Source organism: Vulpes vulpes, chromosome X, assembly GCF_048418805.1.
Source record: "Vulpes vulpes isolate BD-2025 chromosome X, VulVul3, whole genome shotgun sequence".
Taxonomy (NCBI): domain Eukaryota; kingdom Metazoa; phylum Chordata; class Mammalia; order Carnivora; family Canidae; genus Vulpes; species Vulpes vulpes.
This window is the reverse complement of record NC_132796.1, coordinates 76,374-99,260: the sequence shown is the minus strand read 5'-3', so window position 1 is coordinate 99,260 and position 22,887 is coordinate 76,374. Positions and strand designations below refer to the sequence as shown.

General features: G+C 66.9%; 2 protein-coding genes across 13 annotated transcripts in view; one reads left to right on the top strand and one right to left on the bottom strand.

Moving 5' to 3' along the window:
• The window catches only part of PPP2R3B (protein phosphatase 2 regulatory subunit B''beta), a 40,087-nt gene extending 18,436 nt beyond the window's left edge, over positions 1–21,651 (top strand). For 4 of the 5 annotated variants that reach the window (XM_072744002.1, XM_072744000.1, XM_072744004.1 and 1 more), the window contains 12 exons: positions 2,454–2,639; positions 10,085–10,188; positions 10,414–10,516; positions 11,849–11,923; positions 12,781–12,867; positions 14,274–14,430; positions 15,767–15,815; positions 16,249–16,338; positions 16,448–16,623; positions 18,422–18,540; positions 18,607–18,713; positions 20,950–21,651. In XM_072744002.1, coding sequence (XP_072600103.1) covers positions 2,454–2,639; positions 10,085–10,188; positions 10,414–10,516; positions 11,849–11,923; positions 12,781–12,867; positions 14,274–14,430; positions 15,767–15,815; positions 16,249–16,338; positions 16,448–16,623; positions 18,422–18,540; positions 18,607–18,713; positions 20,950–21,100 — 1,404 coding nt within the window. In that variant the 3' untranslated portion in view covers positions 21,101–21,651. The remainder of the gene's footprint in view (positions 1–2,453; positions 2,640–10,084; positions 10,189–10,413; positions 10,517–11,848; positions 11,924–12,780; positions 12,868–14,273; positions 14,431–15,766; positions 15,816–16,248; positions 16,339–16,447; positions 16,624–18,421; positions 18,541–18,606; positions 18,714–20,949) is intronic. The other variant, XM_072744001.1, reaches the window with a different exon arrangement.
• LOC112908960 (cohesin subunit SA-2-like) overlaps positions 21,561–22,887 on the bottom strand; it is a 43,711-nt gene continuing 42,384 nt past the window's right edge. For all 8 annotated transcript variants that reach the window (XR_011998220.1, XM_072743993.1, XM_072743996.1 and 5 more), the window contains one exon: positions 21,561–22,625. Coding sequence is in view for 7 of the 8 variants with exons in the window: in XM_072743993.1 (XP_072600094.1) it covers positions 22,611–22,625 (15 nt within the window). In the remaining variant the exon portion in view is untranslated. The remainder of the gene's footprint in view (positions 22,626–22,887) is intronic.

The window sequence follows — 22,887 nt, the reverse complement described above, 5'->3', positions numbered from 1 at the left end:
GGGGATCTGTGACCATGGCGGGGACAGGGACCATGGGGATCTGTGACCATGGCGGGGACAGGGACCATGGGGATCTGTGACCATGGCGGGGACAGGGACCATGGGGATCTGTGACCATGGCGGGGACAGGGACCATGGGGATCTGTGACCATGGCGGGGACAGGGACCATGGGGATCTGTGACCATGGTGGGGACAGGGACCATGGGGATCTGTGACCATGGCGGGGACTGGGACCATGGGGATCTGTGACCATGGTGGGGACAGGGACCATGGGGATCTGTGACTGTGGGGGGGGATGGGGACCATGGGGATTGTGACTAGAGGGGACAAGGACCACGAGAATCTGTGACCATGGGGCCACAGGGAGCTTGGGGATCTGTGACCATGGTGGGGACTGGAACCATGGGGATCTGTGACCATGGCGGGGACAGGGACCATGGGGATCTGTGACCATGGCGGGGACAGGGACCATGGGGATCTGTGACCATGGCGGGGACAGGGACCATGGGGATCTGTGACCATGGTGGGGACAGGGACCATGGGGATCTGTGACCATGGCGGGGACAGGGACCATGGGGATCTGTGACTGTGGGGGGGGATGGGGACCATGGGGATTGTGACTAGAAGGGACAGGGACCACAGGGATCTGTGACCATGGTGGGGACAGGGACCATGGGGATCTGTGACTGTGGGGGGGGATGGGGACCATGGGGATTGTGACTAGAGGGGACAAGGACCACGAGAATCTGTGACCATGGGGCCACAGGGAGCTTGGGGATCTGTGACCATGGCGGGGACTGGGACCATGGGGATCTGTGACCATGGTGGGGACAGGGACCATGGGGATCTGTGACCATGGCGGGGACAGGGACCATGGGGATCTGTGACCATGGCGGGGACAGGGACCATGGGGATCTGTGACCATGGTGGGGACAGGGACCATGGGGATCTGTGACCATGGCGGGGACAGGGACCATGGGGATCTGTGACCATGGTGGGGACAGGGACCATGGGGATCTGTGACTGTGGGGGGGATGGGGACCATGGGGATTGTGACTAGAGGGGACAGGGACCACGGGGATCTGTGACCATGGGGGCCACGGGGAGGTTGGGGACCTGTGACCATCCTGCACTGTGGGCGGGGACTGTGGGGACTTGTGACCATGAGGGGGGACAGAGACTGCAGGGATCTATGACCATGGGGCGGGGGATGGGACGCACGGGGACCTGTCACTGGAGGGGGGGACGGGGTCCAGGGGAACCTGTGATCAAGGGGACGGGGACTGTGCCTGTGGCCGTCACGCAGCTGGGCAGAAGCCCCGTGTGTCAGGGTGACCGCCCTTGGGGTCCAGGCCCTGCCCGCGCAGGCGAGGCGGGTGCATGTCCGTGTCTGGGCGCCCCTGCCGACAGTGGGGATCCCTGTTCCTCAGGGTCGGGGCTGCTGGGCCGTCCCCTGTAGCCGTGATCCCAGCGTGCCCTGGGTGTCTGCCCCCTCCCCTGAGACCCTCCCTGCGGGTGAGCGTCAGCCTGGGGTCCTTGGGCCTGGGCGCCCGGGGCGGGGGGAGGGGGCGGTGTCCCTGCTGGGTCTGCAGGACAAACCCCCAAGCACTGCCGGGAGCGGGGGTGGGGGGGGTGGGGGGGGCGGGGGCAGCCAGGGGCTGTGAGCGCAGCCCAGGGCATCCCCGCCTCGCTGTCCCAGGCCTCCCCAGCTTCAGGTGGGTCCCCGTGGCCGTCACCCCTGGTGAGCTCAGCTGTCATTTGTCCCTGGGGGTGGACAGACGGACACCCGTGCGTTGGCGTGCGCGTGTCACCGACCTGTTTCTGGGAAAGCGCGTACGCGTTCAGGAGCACACCGATCCGGGGTTTTACTGATGGAACCCCGCGCGCGGAAGGATGTTGCTTCACGAGGTGACCGCACGTCCCCTGCGTCCGCTCTGCCAAGCAGCAGCCAGAGTCCGTGTTGTCAGCGGGGCCGGGACGCTGCTGGGACATGGAGCCGCCACCTTAGCTGCCACCACGGGGCGGCCCGGGCCACGCTCTGTGCGGCGAGCAGGAGGCGGGCAGGGTGCTGCGTGAGCGGCTCCTGCGGGTCGGGTCAGGGTGCTGGGCACGTCCGGCGACCTCTGTGCTGCACACGCTGGGTCCCCTGTCCTGGGTGCAGCAGCCGCCCCTCACCGACCACCTGAGCCCTGGGCTGGCCCTCCCCTGTCCACGAGCCTCCGCGCCGCCTCCTCAGGCAGCCTGGGCGTCCCTGTCCCCGTCCCGCGGGGTCCAGCCTGGGGCAGGAGCGGGGGTGGGGGCCTGGCAGCGTGGGCGTGCGACCCCCGCAGGGGCTGCTTGCCGTCGTGTGTCTGGACGTCCCGGGTGCATGTCCTGCTGCCCGGCCCCTCTGCGTGGGCGTGGAGAGCGGCCCGGGCAGGTTCTGATGCGCGTGTGTCTGTGTCGTCCCCAGGTGCAGGCCAAGAAGGAGCAGCCCCTGCCGCCCGCCGCCAGCCAGAGCATTCCCGCCTTCTACTTCCCTCGGGGCCGCCCCACGGACACGCTGCACGTGGACGCTGTCATCTCCAAGATCGAGCGCACCTTTGCCCAGTTCCCGCATGAGAGAGCCACGATGGACGACATGGGCCGCGTGGCCAAGGTGGGCCCCGCAAGTGCACAGCTCGCCTGCTCACCGTCCCAGCGGCTTGCCCTTCGAAGCCCGCGTGGGACCGCGTGGGAGCCCCGCCCGACGAGGCGAGGGACGCGCGGCCTGGGTCGCCATCCCGGGTTCCCCCAGCCTCCATCCCCGGGGCTGCGCACAGGCCTTCGTGTGGTGTGATGTCGTACCAGGAACCGGCCTGCGGTGGCCTCGTGTGTCCTGGACGCCGTGCTGCAGCCATGTCCACGTCGAGGCGTGCAGGGCTGACTCTGCACACTGGCTGTCGTCCTGCTGCGGGCGTGCACCATGGGGACTCACGCGTGCCCCGTGGGTGCGGCGTCCGGATTCGGGTGTCCATGTGCATGTCCATGGTGGCCATGCGGGACAGCACGTCCCAGCCTCCCCCGGCACGCGGCCCCACGTGGGCTCTGTGGCAGCACGCGAGGGTTCCCACAGGCTCGGCCCTTCCCGTCTCGGGGTGGACGGCTCCCGTGTGGGCCCCCCTGGGTTGTGCACGTGCCCATCCGCGGAGCCTGCAGTGCTGATGCTGCGGCAGGAAACAGCTGTGAGTTGCACGCACGGTCCCCCACGCGAGGGCATGTGTCCCCGTGGGCGCTGAGCTGCCCGCGTGCCCCTGCTTCCCCTGCTCCGCGTGCTCCTGCACAGGTCCTCCCCATGCTCCAGAGGCCAGCACTCCCATGGGCTGGGCCTGTGTCCCGTGTTCACAATTCTGCCGTCCAGGTGCAGGGGAGGTTTTCACGCTGACACACGTCGTCGCATCCGGGATTTCCTTGTGGCTTGTGCTCGGCGTCATTTCCTGGGAGTCCTTTCAGGGCTGGGGAGGTGGAGCCTCCTCTTCCTGCGGGTCCAGGGCTTGCAGCTATGAGAACGCGTCTCATGGGTCGTGAGGCGGTTGTATGTGGCGCTGTCGGGGTACACCCTCTGGGGAGGTCTTGGCACCCCCGGGGGAAGAGCGAATCACGGGTGCACGTGGATCACTGGATCCTGCCCCTGTGCAGACACGTGTGTTTCTGTTGTGGCGCCACGACCGTGCTGCGTCGCCGTGCTTTATGGTCACGTTTCAGTGGGGAGTGTGGCTCTCGTGCGTTGAAGGTGTTGCTCAGGGCCGCCTAGGCTCCGGAGACTCCCGGTCACGCCACAGGGCAGTGGAGGGGTCGTGGCTTCTACACAGAGGTCAGCGGGTGGGCGCTGGGGGCCAGGCCGTGTGGCCGTGGAGGGGTCGTGGGATCTGCACAGAGGTCAGCGGGTGGGCGCTGGGGGTCAGGCTGTGTGGCCGTGGAGGGGTCGTGGGATCTGCACAGAGGTCAGCGGGTGGGCGCTGGGGGTCAGGCCGTGTGGCCGTGGAGGGGTCGTGGGATCTGCACAGAGGTCAGCGGGTGGGCGCTGGGGGTCAGGCCGTGTGGCCGTGGAGGGGTCGTGGGATCTGCACAGAGGTCAGCGGGTGGGCACTGGGGGTCAGGCCGTGTGGCCGTGGAGGGGTCGTGGGATCTGCACAGAGGTCAGCGGGTGGGCGCTGGGGGTCAGGCCGCGTGGCCGTGGAGGGGTCGTGGGATCTGCACAGAGGTCAGCGGGTGGGCGCTGGGGGTCAGGCCGCGTGGCCGTGGAGGGGTCGTGGGATCTGCACAGAGGTCAGCAGGTGAGCTCCTGGGGTCACCCCGAGGGTGTGCATCATCCTGCACATGTGCCACCGTGTTCACGGTCTCTCCTGCGATCTGTGTCCATGGGCTTCTCTCCGTGTCTCGGAGCTTGTCTTTCTCCTGGTGAGGTTTCAGAGTTTCTGCGTGACCCCTGCACCTCTTTAGTTAAATTTGTTCTCTGCTGCTGTCATCGGTGCAGTTGTGTCCCGCATGTGTTGTTCAGACGGCCTTTGGTGAGTGTGTGAAAGTGCAGTTGACGCCCTGTGGATCTCGTGTCCTGCACACGTGTGACCTCACGTATCCGTCGTTGTGCTGCTTCGGGGTGTCCGTGAGTGTCCACAGGGGAGGAATGTGCCAGGCAGGGGTCCCTCTGGCCACCATCCTCCCCACCGCGCGTGTGCGTGGCGCTTGTCCTCTCTGTGCCTCCCTGTGCCACTGGGTCAGCTCCTGTGTAGCGCGGGGGCAGCTGGACGTGTGCACGGTCCTGGGTCTGCCCTGCTCTCGTGCAGAAAGGATGCGGTGTCCCACCCACGAATGGGACGTGAGCTGTGCGCTTTGCGCAGCACGTGTGTCGGGGGGGACGTCTCCCCACAGCACACGAGCTGCAGCGGGACTTGGGCTGTGCACTGCGTGTGTCACCTGCCTCGTGTGCACCTGCTCCGTGGTTTGGTGTTTCATCCTCCTGATCCTGTGTTTCCACGTCTCACCAACCTCTCCTTCGGGGAATGCCCGCCGTGGCCGTGGGGCGTCATCCGTTCTGGGTGTTCGTGCTTTCGGCTCACTCAGGATGTCACCTGCGTCCGTGTCCCTCAGAGGTTCTGTTGCCATCTGGGGACTCCTGTGTCTCTGTTTCGCATTAGTCACATGGCTCGTGGAGCAGGGGTCACACGGGTTCCCGCCTCCCTTTGCAGCTGGGCCTCTTACAGGATCGTCAGACGCCCGCAGGCGACGCTGATGGGTTCATCCCCGTGTCGCGTGGCCCCCGGTGCAGCGCGAGCTCCCCGTCCGTGCCTGGCTCGTGGTCCTGCTGCGGCTCTGCCTGGCTGCCCGCCTTGTCCCCGTTATACATTCTGTGTCGTGACGTGTGCCTGGAAGGTCCTTGCATGTGAGGCCGGCACCACTTCCTGTGGGCGCACCCCAGTTCCTGTTCCACCCTCACCCGTGGGGGTCACAGGCTGTCGTCCACGTCCTCTGGCCACCCAGCCCCTTGTCCTGTGGCCGCAACACGTTCCCGCGGTCGCTCACGTCCCTGCGATTCCCGCCCGTGCCCATCCTGTTTCCCCCAGAACCCGGCCCGCAGGACAGCGGACCTCCGGCTGCAGCCGCAGTGACTCGTGTGACCATCAGGCTGCGACAGTGGGCGCGCCACGCTGCAACCGCTGGCTGAAGGAGCGGGTTTCAGGGGTAAGCAGCATGTTCTCACGTTCCCCCCGAGGCCCCCGGAGAAGCAGGCTGATGTGGCAGGAGGCCAGGGCCTCCCCACGCACCGTGCTGTCCGTGTGGGAGCCGACTCACAGGCACACGGCGCCGGGTCCGCTCACACCACAGTCACATCTGTGCTCACTCCCATGTCGGTGCCACTGTGTCAGTGCCATGAGTCCCCTGGGTAGTGTGTGCACGAACACATGACGCATTGGCCATCGGGCCCCGGCAGCAGTGCCGCGTGACGTGTACGGGCTGGCGATCACGGATGCGGGCAGCGGCGTCCTCGGGCACATCTGCTTGGCGTTCCTGGTGGTTTGCGGACACGGTATTGGAAGAATGTCCGTGACGCTGGTTCACGGAGACGTGCGCTCAGTTCTCCGTGGGGCTGCTCGTCGCCCAGTGCGTGACCCACGGTCCTCTGCCAGGACGGTTTTCCTCCTGCCGCCGTTCCCGTGCTCACTGCTTGTCCTGGGGCCTGTGAGGAGACCGGAACCGAGAACCTCCCAGGGAGCCGCTGCCCCGAGGGCACAGGCCCCTTCACGGAGCGCGTCCTCTCTGCTGACGTCCTGCAGGCGGCTTTGCTCTGCTCGCGTGTACCCCGCAGGCTCGGTTCGCACCTGTTCACGTGTCTCTGAGACGGTTCTTTGTGTGACTTGCACGTTAGTTGCTTCGGTATTTTTCCTCGTTTCCTTGTATCGCTTTTAGCGTCCCCACCAGGCTTGCACGTGAGCCTCCAGGGACTTAGTATTGTCTGTCTCGGCTTCCTCTGTGTGTGGCCACGGTGGAGATGGATTCGGCTCACTTTGCACATGAGCGCCCGTCAGCTTCTGGGATCATCGTTTTGTCTTCTTGGTCGCGATTTCTGCGCTCACCTTTACCATTTTCTTGCAGGTTTTTCTACCTGGTTGTTCTTTTCTAGCTTCTGCAGTGACTCGTTCCTTCTTGGTCAGCGTCATTGGTGTAGAGTTGACATGACGCACAGGGAGATTCCCCGTGTTACACGTACAGCGCACTGTGCCTGTGAACGTGTCCCCCGCACGCGTCCTCGTCAGGGCGGGGAGTGCCGTCCCCACGCCAGACTATCCTTGCAGCTGGTCCGCTCCTGGCTCCCTGCCCGTCACACACAGGCTGGCGCTACGGTGTTGCCGCTTCAGGAATATCATGTGGCAGGGACCGTGCCATGCGCTCTCTCTGCTTCCTGGTGTCCGTGTGACACACAGAATAATTGTGATACGCCCCCCCCCCCCGGCTCACAGACTGCCGGGGGCTGCCCGCTGTGGACACTCACTGTGCCTTATGTGTTTCCCAGCGGGCCAGCGCTTGGTTGTATCCGTGGTGTTTGCTGAGGAGAGCAACCGTTGCGTGTGTGTGCACGTCTGCATCTCGCAGGCAGCAGGTACTCGGACTTGCATTGTTGGCGACGGGTTTTATAAGAACCTGGAAATGCTTCCAGAAGTGCTGTCCGTGGCACGTCTCCGGGCCGCAGTGCTCGAGCACGCCCGTTCCCCGCCAACCTCCCCAGCGCTTGGTTTCGACCCTTTGACTTCAGCTGTTCCACCGCGTGTGTGCAGGCACCTTCTCGGGGCTTTGTTTCTCATTTCCCTGGTGGTCACGTTGAGCACTTTCTGGTGTGTGTGTGTTTTGCCCGAGCACGTCCCCATCCTCCGCGGCTTCCCCGAGGTGTCCCCGGGGCGGACGCAGGCACACGCTTCCTGTGTGTGATCTGAGGAGCTGTGACCTGTGTGTGTCCCTGACACTGTGCACGCAGTCCGACGGTACGCACTCCCCATGTGCCCCGAATCTGCCCCTTCCTGGCCACCTGCTCGTCCCTGGCCACCGGAACTACTGTTGGTTAGCTGAGTTTTCTGGGATTTTCCATTTACAGAGTCACGCAGTAGACGCTTTTGTCTCTGCTGTGGTAAAACTCACGTAAACTGCCGTTGGCATCTTACCAGTCGTAAGAATACGGTCAGACCCGCTCATGACACGTAGCCTGTTGTGCGCCCACTAGCATGATCTGGTTCCAGAACGTTCTCATCGCCTCAGCAGACCCGCCGTCCCCCAGCTCCTGGCGCACTGTCCGCTGTCTGTGGCCATGGACGGTCTGTTGGGGATTTCTCGGGTCCTCGGGGCCCCTGCATGTAGCAGCAGGTGTGAGCGCTCTGCTCGCGTTCGTGGCCAAGTAACGCTGCATTCCATGTGGCTGGGCCGCGTGGTGTTGACGTGCTCGCCCATGGACGGGTGCGCGTGTCGTGTCAGATTTGGACGGCTGTGAAGAACGCTGCTGTGCACATGGGCGTGCAGGGTTTGGTTAGAGTCCGTGCGTTCGGTTATTTTCCAGGTGTGTGTATCTACACGTGTGTGTGCGTGCCCTTGCCCCCTGACCGTGGACTCCATGACCGTTCCGTGTGTAAGCACGGAGGACCCGGGCATGCGGTTTCCACAGCATGGCAGCGTTACACGTCCCCGCCGGCCGTGCACGCGGCCCCCCGGGCCTCCATGGCCTGAGCCCGCTTGCGGTGGCTGCTCTGTCCCGTCAGCCGTGCATCTGTTGACACTGTCGTGGACTGTGCGTGTATGACCGTGTGTGTGCTCACCTCAGCCGTGCGTCTTAAGAGTGGGGCCCTGGTCTCCTGTTGACCTAGCTCGTGTGTTCCGCACCGTAGACCCGCGTGCTCGGTCACTTGTGCACGTGGAGACCGTGAGCACGTCTGCCTGCGGGTTAGCATCTCGCTCCAGGAAAGACCTCGGTGGCCTCCTGTGTCCCTGGAATTCGTGTCTGCTTGGCGGTCAGGGTGTCCTCACAGAATGGCCCAGGGCCGCTCCTGACCAGGCCCTTTTCTGGAACGTTTTGTCTGGAATCGGGTTTACTTTTGTAGCTGTGTTCAGTAGAACCCACACGGGAGCCCAGACGTGTCTGCGGTCGGACCCGTTTCTTTCCGGGAAGGTCAAAAGACGTTCGTCCCTGTGACACCCGTGCTCCGCTCCTACGGTCGGTTACTCCGTCCGCGCTCGTTGCTTCCAGCACCTTGGCCCCGGTTCGGCGGGCGATGATGCGCCTCCGTCCCCTGCCATGAATCCCAGTCCTGCCCTCGGGCCCTTGTCGCTCCTGTGTGTCCCACCAGGGCCCTGGCTCGGCTGCGTGGGGACGGAGCCCCCTGCCCCTGTGCAGACCCCAGCTGGGCGCGGAGGCGTCCTGCGCTCCCGTGTGCGCTGTGGGTTTTCCCCGGAGGTGGTTTATTAGAGTCTCCGACCGGCACTGGCGGAGGCGGAGCTGGGGAGAGCGCGCCCCGTGGTCCTGCGGTGACGCGCTCGAGCCCCGTGCGGGGAGGACACGTTACTGAAAGTGCAAAGAAGAAACTTCAGAGCAAGGCGCCGCCCGCGGTCGGCGTCCTGCGGGAGTTTCCTCGCTGCTAGGGTCTAACGTCGGGCCGGCCGCGCGCACTCCTGACCCGCGGCGGCCCCGACGCCCCGCGCCCCTGCACAGACCCTGATGCTGCCGCGTGCACGAGCATGAACAGCCGCCCCTTTCTGTGACCGTGGCAGGCTGCGTGGGGCCCGTGACTTCCTCCCCAAACGTGTGCACGCACTCACGGCCGGGCCTCGGGGCTCCACGCACCTGGCGGGCACAGCTTCACGTGGCACGTGGAGTGCCTCGCAGACGTGTCCCCAGGGCTGTGCCACGCGGGCGTGAAGCTGTGCATGCCCACGCCTTCCTGACACCTGCGGGCGCTGTGGGGACGGCAGACGTCCCGACTGCTGCTTTCTGAAGCTCACGCCTGGTGACTCCTGCTGAGGGGCACTTACCTGCGTTCACGCATCCGAGTGGCGGCCTTCGACTGTGCCGGTTACGCCGACGTGCGCGTGGAGGATGCCGCCTCCGCCTCCCTGGGCTCCTCCCTCCCTCCTTGCGGGTCCGAGGCCAGAGCTTCAGTGGCCGTCCCCAGCCCATGTGTTGGCGCCCCCGCCACACGCCGCACCGCTGCCCGCGTGGGGACGTTCAGGGGCACTGTTGTCCCTGTCGCATGGCCCGCCCGTCCTCACGCTGTGCGTCCCCTCGGCCACAGCCGTTGCCCGCTGCTGGACCCGCAGATGTGGGGGGCCTGCTGGTCGCGTGCTGCAGACCGTCCCCGTCCCCGTCCCGCATTCCCGGCACCCAACGTGACAGCTGCCATGGGCGCCTCTTGGCCACTGGTGTGCGGGAACTGAGTGCGTGCTGTGTTGGGGAGGAGCATGGGGGCACCGTGTGGGTGGGGTGCACGCTCGGGGCACCTCGTGCAGCGGGCTGCCGGCATTCTGCGGGGCGCGTGGGGGTGCGCGGGGGCGGGTGCTGACCCTGCGGCCCGTGTGTCCCCGCTGCAGGCATGCGGCTGCCCGCTCTACTGGAAGGGGCCGCTCTTCTGCAGCGCCGGGGGAGAGCGCACCGGCTCCGTCTCTGTCCACAAGTTCGTCGCCATGTGGAGGAAGTGAGTCCGGGGCCTGTGCAGGGACGGGGTGGGGAGGGCAGGCGTGGTCCTAGGTCCCCTGCTCCCCAGCCAGACCAGGAGGGGGCAGCGGCCTCCAGGGCACGCGCTGGCCGTCCTGTCCTGGGGCCGCCTCGGGATCACGCCCGCCCTGGCCTGTGTTGGGGAGGGGCCCGTGCTGCCCTGTGAGGTCGTCACTGGGCACCCCCTCACACCCCTCCCCCGCAGGATCCTCCACAACTGTCACGACGACGCGGCCAAGTTCCTGCACCTGCTCATGAATCCCGGCTGCAACTACCTGGTGCAAGAGGACTTCGTCCCCTTCCTACAGGTAGGCCCTGCGTCCCCCCTCACGCTCCTCCCCTCCTCTAGGCCCGGCCTTCCGTCTACACTGCACGCTGCCCGGGACTCAGGCTCCCTTCCCTTGGGGAACTGCCTGCAACAGAGATGGCTCAGGGGCCAGACGCTTTAGGGGTGTGTGTGGGGGGGGTGACCTCATTGCCTCCTGCAGTGCAGGGGTGTGTGGGGGAAGTCTCAGTGTGCCCCCCACGATGTAGGGGTGTGAGGGGATGACCTTGTGTGCTCCCCGTGGTGCAGGATGTGAGAGGGAGAACCCAGTGTGCCCCCCATGGTGCAGGGGTGTGTGGGGGAGGTCCTGGTGTGCTCCCTGCGGTGCAGGGCGTCGGGAGACTTCGTGTGCTCCCCGCAGTGCAGGATGTGAGAGGGAGGCCCCAGTGTGCCCCCCCCCCATGGTGCAGGGGTGTGTGGGGGAGGTCCTGGTGTGCTCCCTGCGGTGCAGGGCGTCGGGAGACAGCTTCGTGTGCTCCCCGCGGTGCAGGATGTGAGAGGGAAGCCCCAGTGTGCCCCCCATGGTGCAGGGGTGTGTGGGGGAGGTCCTGGTGTGCTCCCTGCGGTGCAGGATGTGAGAGGGAGGCTCTGGTGTGCTCCCTGCGGTGCAGGATGTCGGGAGACAGCTTCATGTGCTCCCCGCGGTGCAGGATGTGAGAGGGAGGCCCTGGTGTGTTCCCTGCGGTGCAGGGTGTCGGGAGACAGCTTCATGTGCTCCCCGCTGTGCAGGATGTGAGAGGGAGGCCCCAGTGTGCCCCCCCTCATGGTGCAGGGGTGTGTGGGGGACTGTGAGCAATTGCAGCATTTGGGCTGCGGAGACTCGGGGCGCAGCCCCACTGTGTTGGTGCGGTGTAGGGGCAGGGCTCCATGTTCTAGAACGGCCCGTGCTCCCCCAGACCCGGTCAGGCCGTGGTCATAGGTTGCAGAGCGGTAGCTGAGGGTGCAGGGCGGTGTTCCCCGATCTGTGCAGCCCATGCGACCTCCTGGGTCATGTGACCGTGCCTCGTAAAGCGAGGGTATTTGAACCCTCCACGGGGGCGTCTGCATGGGTCCTCAGCGTGTTCATACGCGTGGAGTCAGTTAATGGTCCGAGATCATGACGGGGCTTGCAGTAAGCCGCCCCGGGCCGCCGCCGCATGAGCCTGAGGGGCACAGACTCGTAGCCTTGGGGTCGTGGTTCGCCCACGGCCACGTGGTTGGGGCGTCTGCGCTCGGCAGCCCCGGCGTGGACACTGTGCGGGGCTTGGCGGCGGATACGGTGCTAGTGCCTGGCGGGCTCTGCGTGTGCGCAGCAACGTCTTGTGTCTGTGTGCAGGACGTGGTGAACACGCACCCGGGCTTAGCCTTCCTGAAGGAGGCGTCGGAGTTCCACTCTCGCTACATCACCACGGTGAGTCCATGTGCACAGCCTCCGCCCCAGCTCCCGGCCCCAGTGCGCGTGCCAACGAGGACCCGGGTCTAGGCCCCAGCACTCATGCAAACAAGGACCTGGGACTTGGTTCAGTACGTGTGCCAACGAGGACCCGGGTCCAGGCCCCAGCGCATGTGCCAACGAGGACCCGGGTCCAGGCCCCAGCACATGTGCCGACAAGGACCCAGGTCTAGGCCCCAGTGCACGTGCCAACGAGGACCCAGGTCCAGGCCCCAGTGAGCATGTAGACAAGGACCCGAATCCAGACCCCAGCGCGTGTGCCAATGAGGACCAGGGCCTGGCCCCAGCGTGTGTGCAGACAAGGACCCATCCAGGCCCCAGTGCATGTGCCGACAAGGACCCTAGTCCTGCCTCAGAGTCTGAATGAGGACCCGGGTCCAGGCCCCAGCGTGCATGTGAACAGGGACCCAGGTCCAGGCCCCAGTGCGCATGCCCAGACAAGGACCCATCCAGGCCCCAGTGCGTGTGCCAGTGAGGACCAGGGCCTGGCCCCAGCGCGTGTGCAGACCAGGACCTGTGTCCTGCCCCAGCACGTGTGCGACTGTGGACCCGGGTCTTGCCCCAGTGTGCGTGCGATCGAGTTGGGCGTTCTTGCGTGAGGTCCTTCACCCGCCGTGAGGACTCCCGCCTCCGGGAGCTGTCCCCGGCCCCCCGCCTGCTGAGGCGTATCTGTGCGTGCCCTGGTCCCCCTGGGTCCCCTGGCCTCCTCCCCGCGGTCCGGGGTGTCGCCATCATCACCGCGCTGCTGGGCCTGTGTGGAGGGGGCCCCGCGTCCCCCGGGTCCAGGCACCCTGCTCACGGCCTTCCTCCCGCAGGTCATACAGAGGATTTTCTACACCGTCAACAGGTCCTGGTCGGGGAGGATCACGTGCGCGGAGCTCCGGAGGAGCACGTTCCTGCAGGTAGCGGCCAGCGGGGCCCACACCTCCCTGCCCCTGCGGCGCACCCGCCCCCCGTCGCCCGCTCCATCCTGCACCCTCCTCTCTCTCCCATCCGCGATTGTCCTGCCCCTCCACCATCTACCCGCCCACCCGTGCTCCAGCCTCCTCCTTCATCCACCCACTCTGCACCCTCCTCCGTCCCTCCACCCCCCACCCTGGACCACCTGTCCTCCACCCTCTACCCACGCATCTCTTCTCCATCGTCTATCCATCCGTCCTCATTCTCCATCCTCCTCCCTCCATCCTCCACCCTCCTCTCCATCCTCCACCCTCCTCCCTCCACCCTCCTCCTTCCATCCTCCTCCCTCCATCCTCCACCCTCCTCCCTCCCTCCTCCACCCTCCTCTCTCCATCCTCCCTCCATCCTCCACCCTCTTCTCTCTATTCTCCACCCTCCTCTCTCCATCCTCTTCCCTCCATTCTCCACCCTCCTCCTTCCATCCTCCACCCTCCTCCTTCCATCCTCCACCCTCCTCTCCATCCTCCTCCCTCCACCCTCCTCCTTCCATCCTCCACCCTCCTCCTTCCATCCTCCACCCTCCTCTCCATCCTCCTCCCTCCACCCTCCTCCCTCCATTCTCCACCCTCCTCCTTCCATCCTCCACCCTCCTCTCCATCCTCCTCCCTCCACCCTCTTCCCTCCATCCTCCACCCTCTACCCATCCATCCTCCACCCTCTACCCCATCCATCCTCCACCCTCTACCCCATCCATCCTCCTCCCTCCATTCTCCACCCTCTTCCCTCCATCCTCTACCCTCCTCCCTCCATCCTCCACCCTCTTCCTTCTATCCTCCACCCTCCTCTCTATCCTCCTCCCTCCACCTTCCTCCCTCCATCTTCCACCCTCCTTTCCATCCTCCTCCCTCCACCCTCCTCCCTCCATCCTTCACCCTTCTCCCTCCATCTTCCACTCCGTCTTCTACCTTTTTCCATCTGTTCCCTGTCTCTTCTCCATCTTGTATTCTCCGTGTCTTCTACCCACCTACCCACACATTGACCCTCTGCCATGCACCATCCATGCAGGAGAAATGACCCATGGGCACTGGGAGCAGGGTGTCCTCTTCACTCAGGTCCCGTGGACATGTGGGCATTAGCGAGGGGGGTGTTGACCGGCCACACAAGGAGGCCCCGCGGTGACAGCAGTGACTGCGGGCTGCCTCACGGTGCCGGCAGCAGCCAGGCAGTCTCCGGCACGACCCTGAGCTTGGCGCGCGCCTGGCCTGGGTGCTGTGCTCCGGACGCTCAGGCCTGTCTACGCCAGTTTGGGGCCCCCACCGTCGTACTGTGAGACACCTCGGCGGGCTGCACGCACAGAGGCCCCGCTGCTCTGGAAGGTGCGGCAGTTCTGCTGGCTGTGTTTTGGCAGAACGTGGCGCTCTTGGAAGAGGAAGCAGACATCAACCAGCTGACGGAGTACTTCTCGTATGAGCACTTCTACGTCATCTACTGCAAGTTCTGGGAGCTGGACACGGACCACGACCTCCTCATCGATTCCCAGGACCTGGCCCGGCACAACGACCACGGTGAGCGTGCGGCCTATGGGACGAGGGGACGAGGGGATGCAGGTGCTGGCCTTCGGGGCCCTGCTGTGTCCACTGCCATGGTGTGGTCACCTGCTTGAGATGGCCATGTGCGTGACAGCGCAGGGCACACACGAGCCAGGGACACACGCGGGACATGTGGATATGGACGGTCACCTAGGGGGGCTGTGCAGGTGGTGGCTGAGGTCGTTGGAATAAGTGACCACAAACTGGGACCCTCCAGCGAGCGGATTCGTCCTCCCCAAGCTCTGGGGACCTGAGTCTGAGGTCCAGGGGGGACACGCTCTCTCCAGAGGCTCCGGGGAGGGGCCCTACCGCCTCTTCCAGTGTCGGTGGCCCCAGGCGTCCCCGGGCTGGTGGCCGCATCCCTCCCATCTCCGTCCTCACGGGGCGCCTCCCCTGCGTCTGCGGCTCCTCCTCTGCCTCTTGCGAGGACCTCTGTCGCTGGACGCAGGGCCACCTGGTCCAGGCGAGCCCAGCTCAGATCCTCACGTCGTCCCACCTGCAGCGCTCTACTTCCATTTGAGGCCCTGCGTCCCGGTACCAGGAGTCCGGGTGTAGATGTGTTCCGGGGCACGCGGTCCAGCCTGCTGCAGCACCCAGCCATCCTGTGGCGGGAGACCGGGCTTCAGGGTGGGATGAACCGGGAGATGTGCAAAGGGACTTTGTCTTCCTCTCCCCGTCTGGCGGGTGCTGCGCTGGGTAGGGCCGAACCGTGTCCCCCAAAATTCATTTGTTGGGGCCGCGTTCCCCAGACTGCAGGACAGGACTGTAAGTGGAAGCGTGGGGCTTAGAGGTGATGACAGGCACACGACGTCAGTAGCGGGGCCCTGAGGTCAGGACCGGGTGTTAGACGAGGACATTAGGACACAGGCGTGCACAGAGGGACACGCATGTGAGGACGCGGGGACGAGACGGCTGCCCGCCTGGGAGACAGGCCTCGAGGTCGCCAGCCGCAGCCCCTCGTGGAGCTCAGACTCCCCACCGCCGGGGATGGGACCGGGACCAGGACTGGGCGGGGGGGGGGGGGTGGGGGGGTGTGTCACCTGCCCAATCAGTGGCGCTCTGTGACCTACGCCCATGCTCGCTGGTGCGGTGCTTGTCACCTGGCGGGTGTGAGTTGAAGGCATTTGGATTCCATCACCACGTGTGCGTGTCGGGCAGCGGAGTGTCTGCAGCGTCTGCAGGTGTGCACGTGGGCGTGTCCCGCTCTTGACAGCGCGCTGTGTCGGGACCTGGGCGGCCGCCCACTCTTGTCCTCTGACGTGGGCTCGGGCCCCGCGTCCCCCTGCACTCACCGCCCACTCTGTGTCCGCAGCCGTCTCCACCAAGATGATCGAGAGGATATTCTCCGGGGCCGTGACGAGGTACGTCCCGCCGTCATTGCCGCTCGGTGCTTCCCGGCGCGGCGCCTCAATCAGGCCCTAGCTCAGTCACCCCCCAGGGGCTCCTCAGGCGTTGACAGGGAGTGCCGGGGTCACGCGAGGTCATCGTGGAGGACGTTTGTCCTGGGAGGTCACTGGTAAGGGGGACACATGCCGCTGTCACACAAACTCATAGGGAAGCCCCACGCCACTTCGTCACGTGGTGTCCCGGGGACGCCCACGCTCCTGCCCTGTAAGATCGTGAGGAGGACACGCTCTCTGTCACGGGAGGTCATCAGAAAGGGCAGATGCCGCTGTCGCATGGGGGGGGCCTGGGAGGCCGTGAGCGTGAGAGGCCGCGAGGGCTGTGGCGGAGGCCCGGGAGCCACCCGCCTGGCTGCCGCACTCGCGCTCTCGCTCTCCACGTCGGCGGCAGGGGCAGGAAGGTGCAGAAGGAGGGAAAGATCAGCTACGCCGACTTCGTGTGGTTTCTGCTCTCCGAGGAAGACAAGAGAACTCCGACCAGGTAGGGACTCGGCGGCCGCCCGGCGCGACGCTTGGCGGGGGCGGGCGGGCGTGCGCGGGGTCCTGCGGCGCCGCCCCAGCACGTGTCCCCGCGGCCCGCCGCGCTGCAGCATCGAGTACTGGTTCCGCTGCATGGACCTGGACGGGGACGGGGCGCTGTCCATGTTCGAGCTCGAGTACTTCTACGAGGAGCAGTGCCGCCGGCTGGACAGCATGGCCATCGAGGCCCTGCCCTTCGAGGACTGCCTGTGCCAGATGCTGGACCTGGTGAAGCCGCAGAGCGACGGTGAGGCCCCGTGAGCGCGCCGTGCGGCACCCATGGGGGGCGGCCCCGTGGGCGGTGTCCCCGCGAGGCGACCGTTGTCTAGGTGATTCCTCAGCGTAGTTGCGCCGCCTGCCCGGCGTGGCGAGGTTTCCCGGTGGGAGGGGCACAGCGTGTGAGGTGATTCCCCGAGATGGGACGCCCCCGTGTGAGGGGACACGTTGTGTGAGGTGATTGCCCCACTGCCGTGAGCTGTGCTGCCCCCTGTGAGGGGATGGCCCCTCCAGTGAGGAGACACGTTGTATGAGGGGATTCCTCGCCGTGACCTGTGACGCAGTTCCATGTGAGGGGACATGTGTGAGGGGACTCTTCTCTCCACTGTGTGACCTGTGTTGTCCCCGTGTGAAGGGATGCTCCCCCGTGTGAGGGGACACATTGTGTGAGGCGATTCCCCCGTGAACTGTGGTGACCCCCATGTGAGGGGACGCGTTGTGTGTGGTGATTCCTCGCCGTGACCTATGATGCAGTTCCATGAGAGGGGATGAGGGGACTCCTCTCTCCACTGCGTGAGCTGTGCTGTCCCCATGTGAAGGGATGTCCACCCCCCCCCGTGTGAGGGGACACGTTGTGTGAGGCAATTCCCCCCGTGAGCTGTGCTGTCCCCGTGTGAAGGGATGTCCCCCACCCCCCGTGAGCTGTGGTGACCCCCGTGAGGGGCTGTCCCCCCTGTGTGAGGGGACACATTGTGTGAGGTGGGGTGACCCCCCTTTGTGAGGGAGAAGCCACTCTGAGGGGACGTCCCCCTGGGATATCGCCTCAGCCTGTGTGAGGGAAGGTCCGCTCTGTGAGGTGTGAGGGGATGCTCCCCATGTGCCATGTCTCCTGTGGTACCTCCCTGTGTAGGAGACACCCCGTGTGACGGGATGTTCTTCCTGGGAGATGGATGCCCCGAGCGACGGCACGTTTCTCTCGAGTGAGACGAGATCGCCTCACGTGTGATGCTCCCTGTGTGAGCAGCGGCCATGTGAAGGGCGCCCCTGAGGGAATGGCATCCCCACTGAGCTGGGGATGAGGGTGAGCGGCCCTGGGGAGGCCTGGTCCCGACCTTGCCGCAAGACGCCACCCAGGGTGGGTGAGGAGGTGCCGTCCTGTGTGATGTGAGCGCCCTCGTCCCCCAGGGGTGGTGACTGCTGAGTGTGGACCCCACACGTGCGGCCCAGCCGGCCACCCCCCGTGCCCCCTCCGCCTCGCCCGTGGGAGGATCCTGCCCTGTGGGGTGAGCACACGTGTCCTTCCAGGGTCAGGGGTGTCCCTGACGCCACGTCCCTCCGCCTGTGCTCCGATTCCCCAGTTCGCGGACATGGAGCAGGAGCTCCTGCTGTGGGCGCGGCCCTGGGCGCACATCCCCACCCGGGGGCCTCCTGACACCCCTCAGCTGAGGAGCCTGCGGCCGGGGCGCGGCCAGCAGGGGTCGGAGGACGGCGCTCCCAGGGCAGCGGGACGCCTGGACGCGGACGGCTGCCGCAGGGAACCGGATCTGGGGCGCTGACAGTCCCTGCGCTGGCCCCGGGCCATGCCCCGTGGCGCCCCGCGCTGTGTGCGTGGGCTCCCCTGCAGCCGCAGCGTCTGTTCCCGCGCGCCGGGCGCTAGTGTGCCACCACCCACCCGCGTGTCCGCCCCGCCGCGGCCGCCGGTGGCGCGGTGCTGTTGGGCCGGGTGCCCGCCAAGCGCAGTTGCGGGCCGATTCTCAAGGCCCCTCAGGACGGGCGCCCGCGTCCCCCCCCCCCCCCCGCGTGACCATGTGGCGGTTCTCGCCCCGTAGGAAAGATCACCCTGCGCGACCTGAAGAGGTGTAAGCTCGCCAACGTGTTCTTCGACACCTTCTTCAACATCGAGAAGTACCTCGACCACGAGCAGAAGGAACAGGTCTCCCTGCTGAGGGTGAGTGTGGCCGGGGGCTCGGGTGCCCGCCGCGGCCACGCCACGTGACGCGCGTATCTCGTGCAGGACAGTGAGAGCGAAGGCCCGGAGCTGTCCGACTGGGAGAAGTACGCCGCCGAGGAGTATGACATCCTGGTGGCCGAGGAGGCGGCGGCCGAGCCGTGGGAGGACGGGTGAGTGGGCACGGGTGGCAGGCGTGGCGGGAGGGCCCGGGTGGTACGCGGGCAGCGGTGCCTCCGGCTCCCACAGCCTCGGCCACAGGCGGGGCCCAGGGGCTGCTCACGCGCCTCCCAGCTGGGCGTCCATGGGACAGGGCAGGGCGGGCACGCGGGCCCTGAACCCTGAGGGGAACCCGGGGCGGCCGCGGGAGGGCTCATCCCGGGGTCAGGGGCCAGGTGCCGAGCGCAGCCACTGCACCCCGCACCCCAGCCGCGCCCGCCCCGGCGCCGGCCTCCACCCCTTTCCTGGACGCAGGCCCAGCGGTGCCACGCGGCTCTGCCCCAACAGCGACCTGTGAGCACCCGCCGGGAGGCCCGGGTGACCCCTCCCTGGCCCCACAGCCGCCCTGCAGGGTGTGTGCACCGTGCCGTGCCCCGCCCCGCATCCTGCCCGGCCCCCTGCCCTCTTGACCCTTGGGTCGCCTGGAACTCTGGGGTCCGTCCGGCGACACACACGCGACGGACTCTGGTCACACGTGTGCCCCCCATTCCCGTCAGGGGCCCTCACCCACCCACCGCGGGCACCCGAGGGCCCCCAGCACCGGGTCAGGGTCACGCGGGGTCAGGCGAGTTTCCCGTGTGGTCACGGGCAGCAGTGGAGCCTGTAGGGTGGGGGCCTCAAGTCCACGGGCTCCTGGTCTGCTGGGCCCAGGGGCAGGGTGCGCACAGGGCTGTCCTGGGGGGCCGACCCCAGCCCCGAGGGTCCCGGTGAGGCCGGGCATGCCCAGCCCCCCTCATCCCTCCCCCCAGCTCCTGGCGGTGCTCGGCGCTGCTCCTCCGGCTCATGCTTCCCTGACGCCGCAGCGTGCAGCCAGCCGCCCCCCCACGGGCCCTGCCAGCGCCGGGCATCGGTGGGCACTCGGGGGCCGCACGGCCAGACGTTTGCCTGCCACCTCGTGGACCGGCCCTCCCAGAGGCCTCATGCTCCCAAGGGCCCCGCGGAGCCGCGGTTCTTGGCTTCCCCCTAACGCGTGGGCGCCACTTTCATGGCAGCGTCGCCTCTGAGAGGCTTGTCCCGTTGATGCCACGTGCTGCCGTCTCAGGCTGTGGCCCTGGTGTCCCCGTGTCGGACGCCGCGTCGCCCAGAGCTGCAGGCCACTGCGTGGGTGGGTCAGGGCCGTGGCCCTTCCTGCCGGCGTGGTTGTGGTGCACCTCCTCCGGTGGAGGGATCACGGGGACCGGGCGCGGGTTAGTGGGGACCTGCTGTGCACCCCCGTCCCCCACGTCCCGAGGGCAGAGCAGCCGCTGTGCGGGCGTCTCCACGGTGCCCTCTGGCCGAGGCGTCAGGGCAAGCCTGCCCGCCTTCTCCCTCAGAGGGCTGCGGCCACGGGGTTTCACGTGCATGCGCGTCGGGGGAGCCACTGGTGATTTCCCCAAACGGGCCTGCGGGCCGGGTGCGGGATCTCTGGGACCGTCGGAGCCTCGACACCCCAGCCCCGGCTGGTGGCCGTGGGGTGACCGCGAGCCCGTGCTGGCCCTGTCCTCATCACGACTCTGGGGTTGCATGTTGCCGGCGTTCCTCGGTCATGGGCATCGGTGCGTCGGCCGCACGGCAAATCCCTGTGCCCGTGTGATCCTAAAACTGCGCGTGGAGCGTCTCACTGGCTGCCTGCCGCGTGAGTGTGCCGGAGCCAGCGGGCGTCCCCAGGACGCGTCTCCATGTCCTGTGGCCTTGGCCGCTTCCACCAGGTTTAGTGGCCTCCAGTGCGTGGCTCTGGGTGTCCTGTTCCCCAGCACTTCCTGACATTTGCCGCCGGCAGGGCAGTTAGTCATGGCCTGCGGTGGGCGGCGGGCGGCCGAGTGGCCACGGGTGTGCTGGGCGTGGCGGCCGCTGCAGGGGCGATGGCGCAGGCTCTAGGGCCTTGCTGCGTGCAGAGCTGCCCTGCCGTGAGTGGTGCCCGCCGCTGCTCTGCTAGGACGTCCCTATGACCTCCGTCGAGTGGCCGCCCGTCCCGCGTGGACCCCAGCCCTTGGTGCACACGCAACCTCACACGCCCGGCTCCGTCTGCTGCATGCAGCCCTCCGTGTGCACGACATGCTGCCCGTTCCTGTGGGCAAAAGTCAGCCCCGGTGACATGTCAGTGCGTTCCCAGGGGTGGCTTCCAGGGGCACCTGGGGCTGGGTGCAAGTGCACCGCGCGAGGCAGGGGACGGGGCTGCGCCCTGGGGTGCTCAGGACCACGTCCTTGCAGGTACGAAGCCGAGCTCAGCCCCGTGGAGCAGAAGCTGAGCTCCCTGAGGTCTCCGCTGGCCCAGAGGCCCTTCTTCGAGGCGCCGTCCGCCCTGGGCGCCGTGGACCTGTACGAGTACGCGTGTGAGGATGACGACCTGCCGCCCTCGTGACCGCGTCTCCAGGATGGGCGGGCGCCTGCTGCGCGCACAGCGGCATGTGTCCCATTGGGACTTCCGTGGGACGTGATTTGTGCCGGACGACAGGTTGTTCTTCTTCCTGGAAGCTGGTCAGGTGGCCGTCAAGCGTTGTCCCTGCCCGTCCAGGGGGCCCACGTTCATGCAAGGACCCCCGACGGGCAGGACACACGCGGCCCCTGCAGACTCACCGGCCCGGCCGACGTCCGTCCACGTGGAGGGCAGCCCGGTTCCGCGCCTGGAGCTCGCCCGCCGCGTGCTGACCTGTGGGTGTGGGGCGGCCCCGTGTTCTCACGAGGTGGGTCCGGAACATTCCAGGAGGTGTCCGTCCACAGCAGTGTCTGGGGCGCTGCCCCAGCCACCGCCCTCCACGCGGGGCCTGCCAGGGAGCACCCCTCGCGTGTACTCACGTGTTTGTGTACATGTACAAAACGTGTAAAGTTAACTTTTATTTGGTGTGTATAGCGGTTTAAAAATGTTTTACGAGATCACGTTTGTATTTTCAAATAAAGAGTTTAAGGATTTTGTGACGGGCTCGGCTTGCCCGGCCCTCGACGCGGACTCGGCACACACAGGTCACACAGTAGGCGGGGGCGCTGCTGGGGCGGACGGCAGTGTCAGCACGGGAGACCCCGTCCACGCCGCAGCCCCGGCCCTGCGGCCCGCCGTGCCCAGCAGGGAGGCCCTCCCCACAACCCCTAGCGGTCCCGCTGCCGCCAGGGTCCGCACTCACCCACAGCGGCTCCCGAGGCCCAGCGGGCACAGGGACGCGTACCACGGGCACACGTGTTCGCCTCCGCCCCCGGCAGGGTCCTCCCCGCACACCGACCTCTCCCTCCCCGTGCACACGGGCACGTCGTTCTCCCTCCCTGTGCACACGGGCACGTCATCCTCCCCATGGCAGGGGCTCGGGTATGGCACTGACACGGGGTGTACACGGCGGGGTGCCCGCCCCCCACCTGTCAGGGGAGGGCGTCCTGCGAGCGTCAAGGCGCGCCTGGTCAGGAACCGAGGGAGCAGCCCCTCCCACCCTGGCCCTGCCGCTGGCCCACAGCGCCGGACGCCCCTATGCACCCAACGGGGGCCCAGCTGTGAGGAGCAGCAGAGCTGCAGCTTGGAGGCCAGCACCGTGCTCAGGGCAGGGCCAAGCTGGTTCTGGAACCTTCCAGGCGCGCGCAGCAGTACCCAGCGAGGACATTGCAGGCAGGTAGGCACCTGGTGGGCAGGGGGGCTGGTGCGCGGGCACCATGGGGGGGCCCCAGGCCGCGGCCACGGGGTCGCTCCCCACACACGGGTTCGCATGTGCAGCTGCAGACGTCAGAGGTCACCGGCCTCCCCTGAAGACCGCAGGGCCCCGGTCGGCCACCCCTGGAGGCTGCTGGCTCCCGGCCCCCAGGACCAGGTGGTTGTGGTTGACACGAGGAGGCGACCGTCGGGGAACTCGCGACCCCCGATGTGAGGAGTCCCACCGGGGCCTGCATCCTCTTCAGTCTGACGCCCCCTGGGGACGCAGAGGACAGCCCTCAGGACCCGACAGGGACGGACAGGTGGAGGAACGTGCTGGAGGACCGAGCGCTCCGGCCCAGGCCTGTTCCCAGTTGGCTGGGGGCGGGGACCCGGGGGGGCGGGACTTCCACCTGCCAGGGCCCTGGAGCGCCAGAGCAAGGCCGGGATGCAGAGCGGGCTTGGGGTGCGGCCTCCCCTGCACCCTGACCCCCAGGGCCCCCCAGGCCTGGCACACTGACCCCCTCCTGCACCCCCGC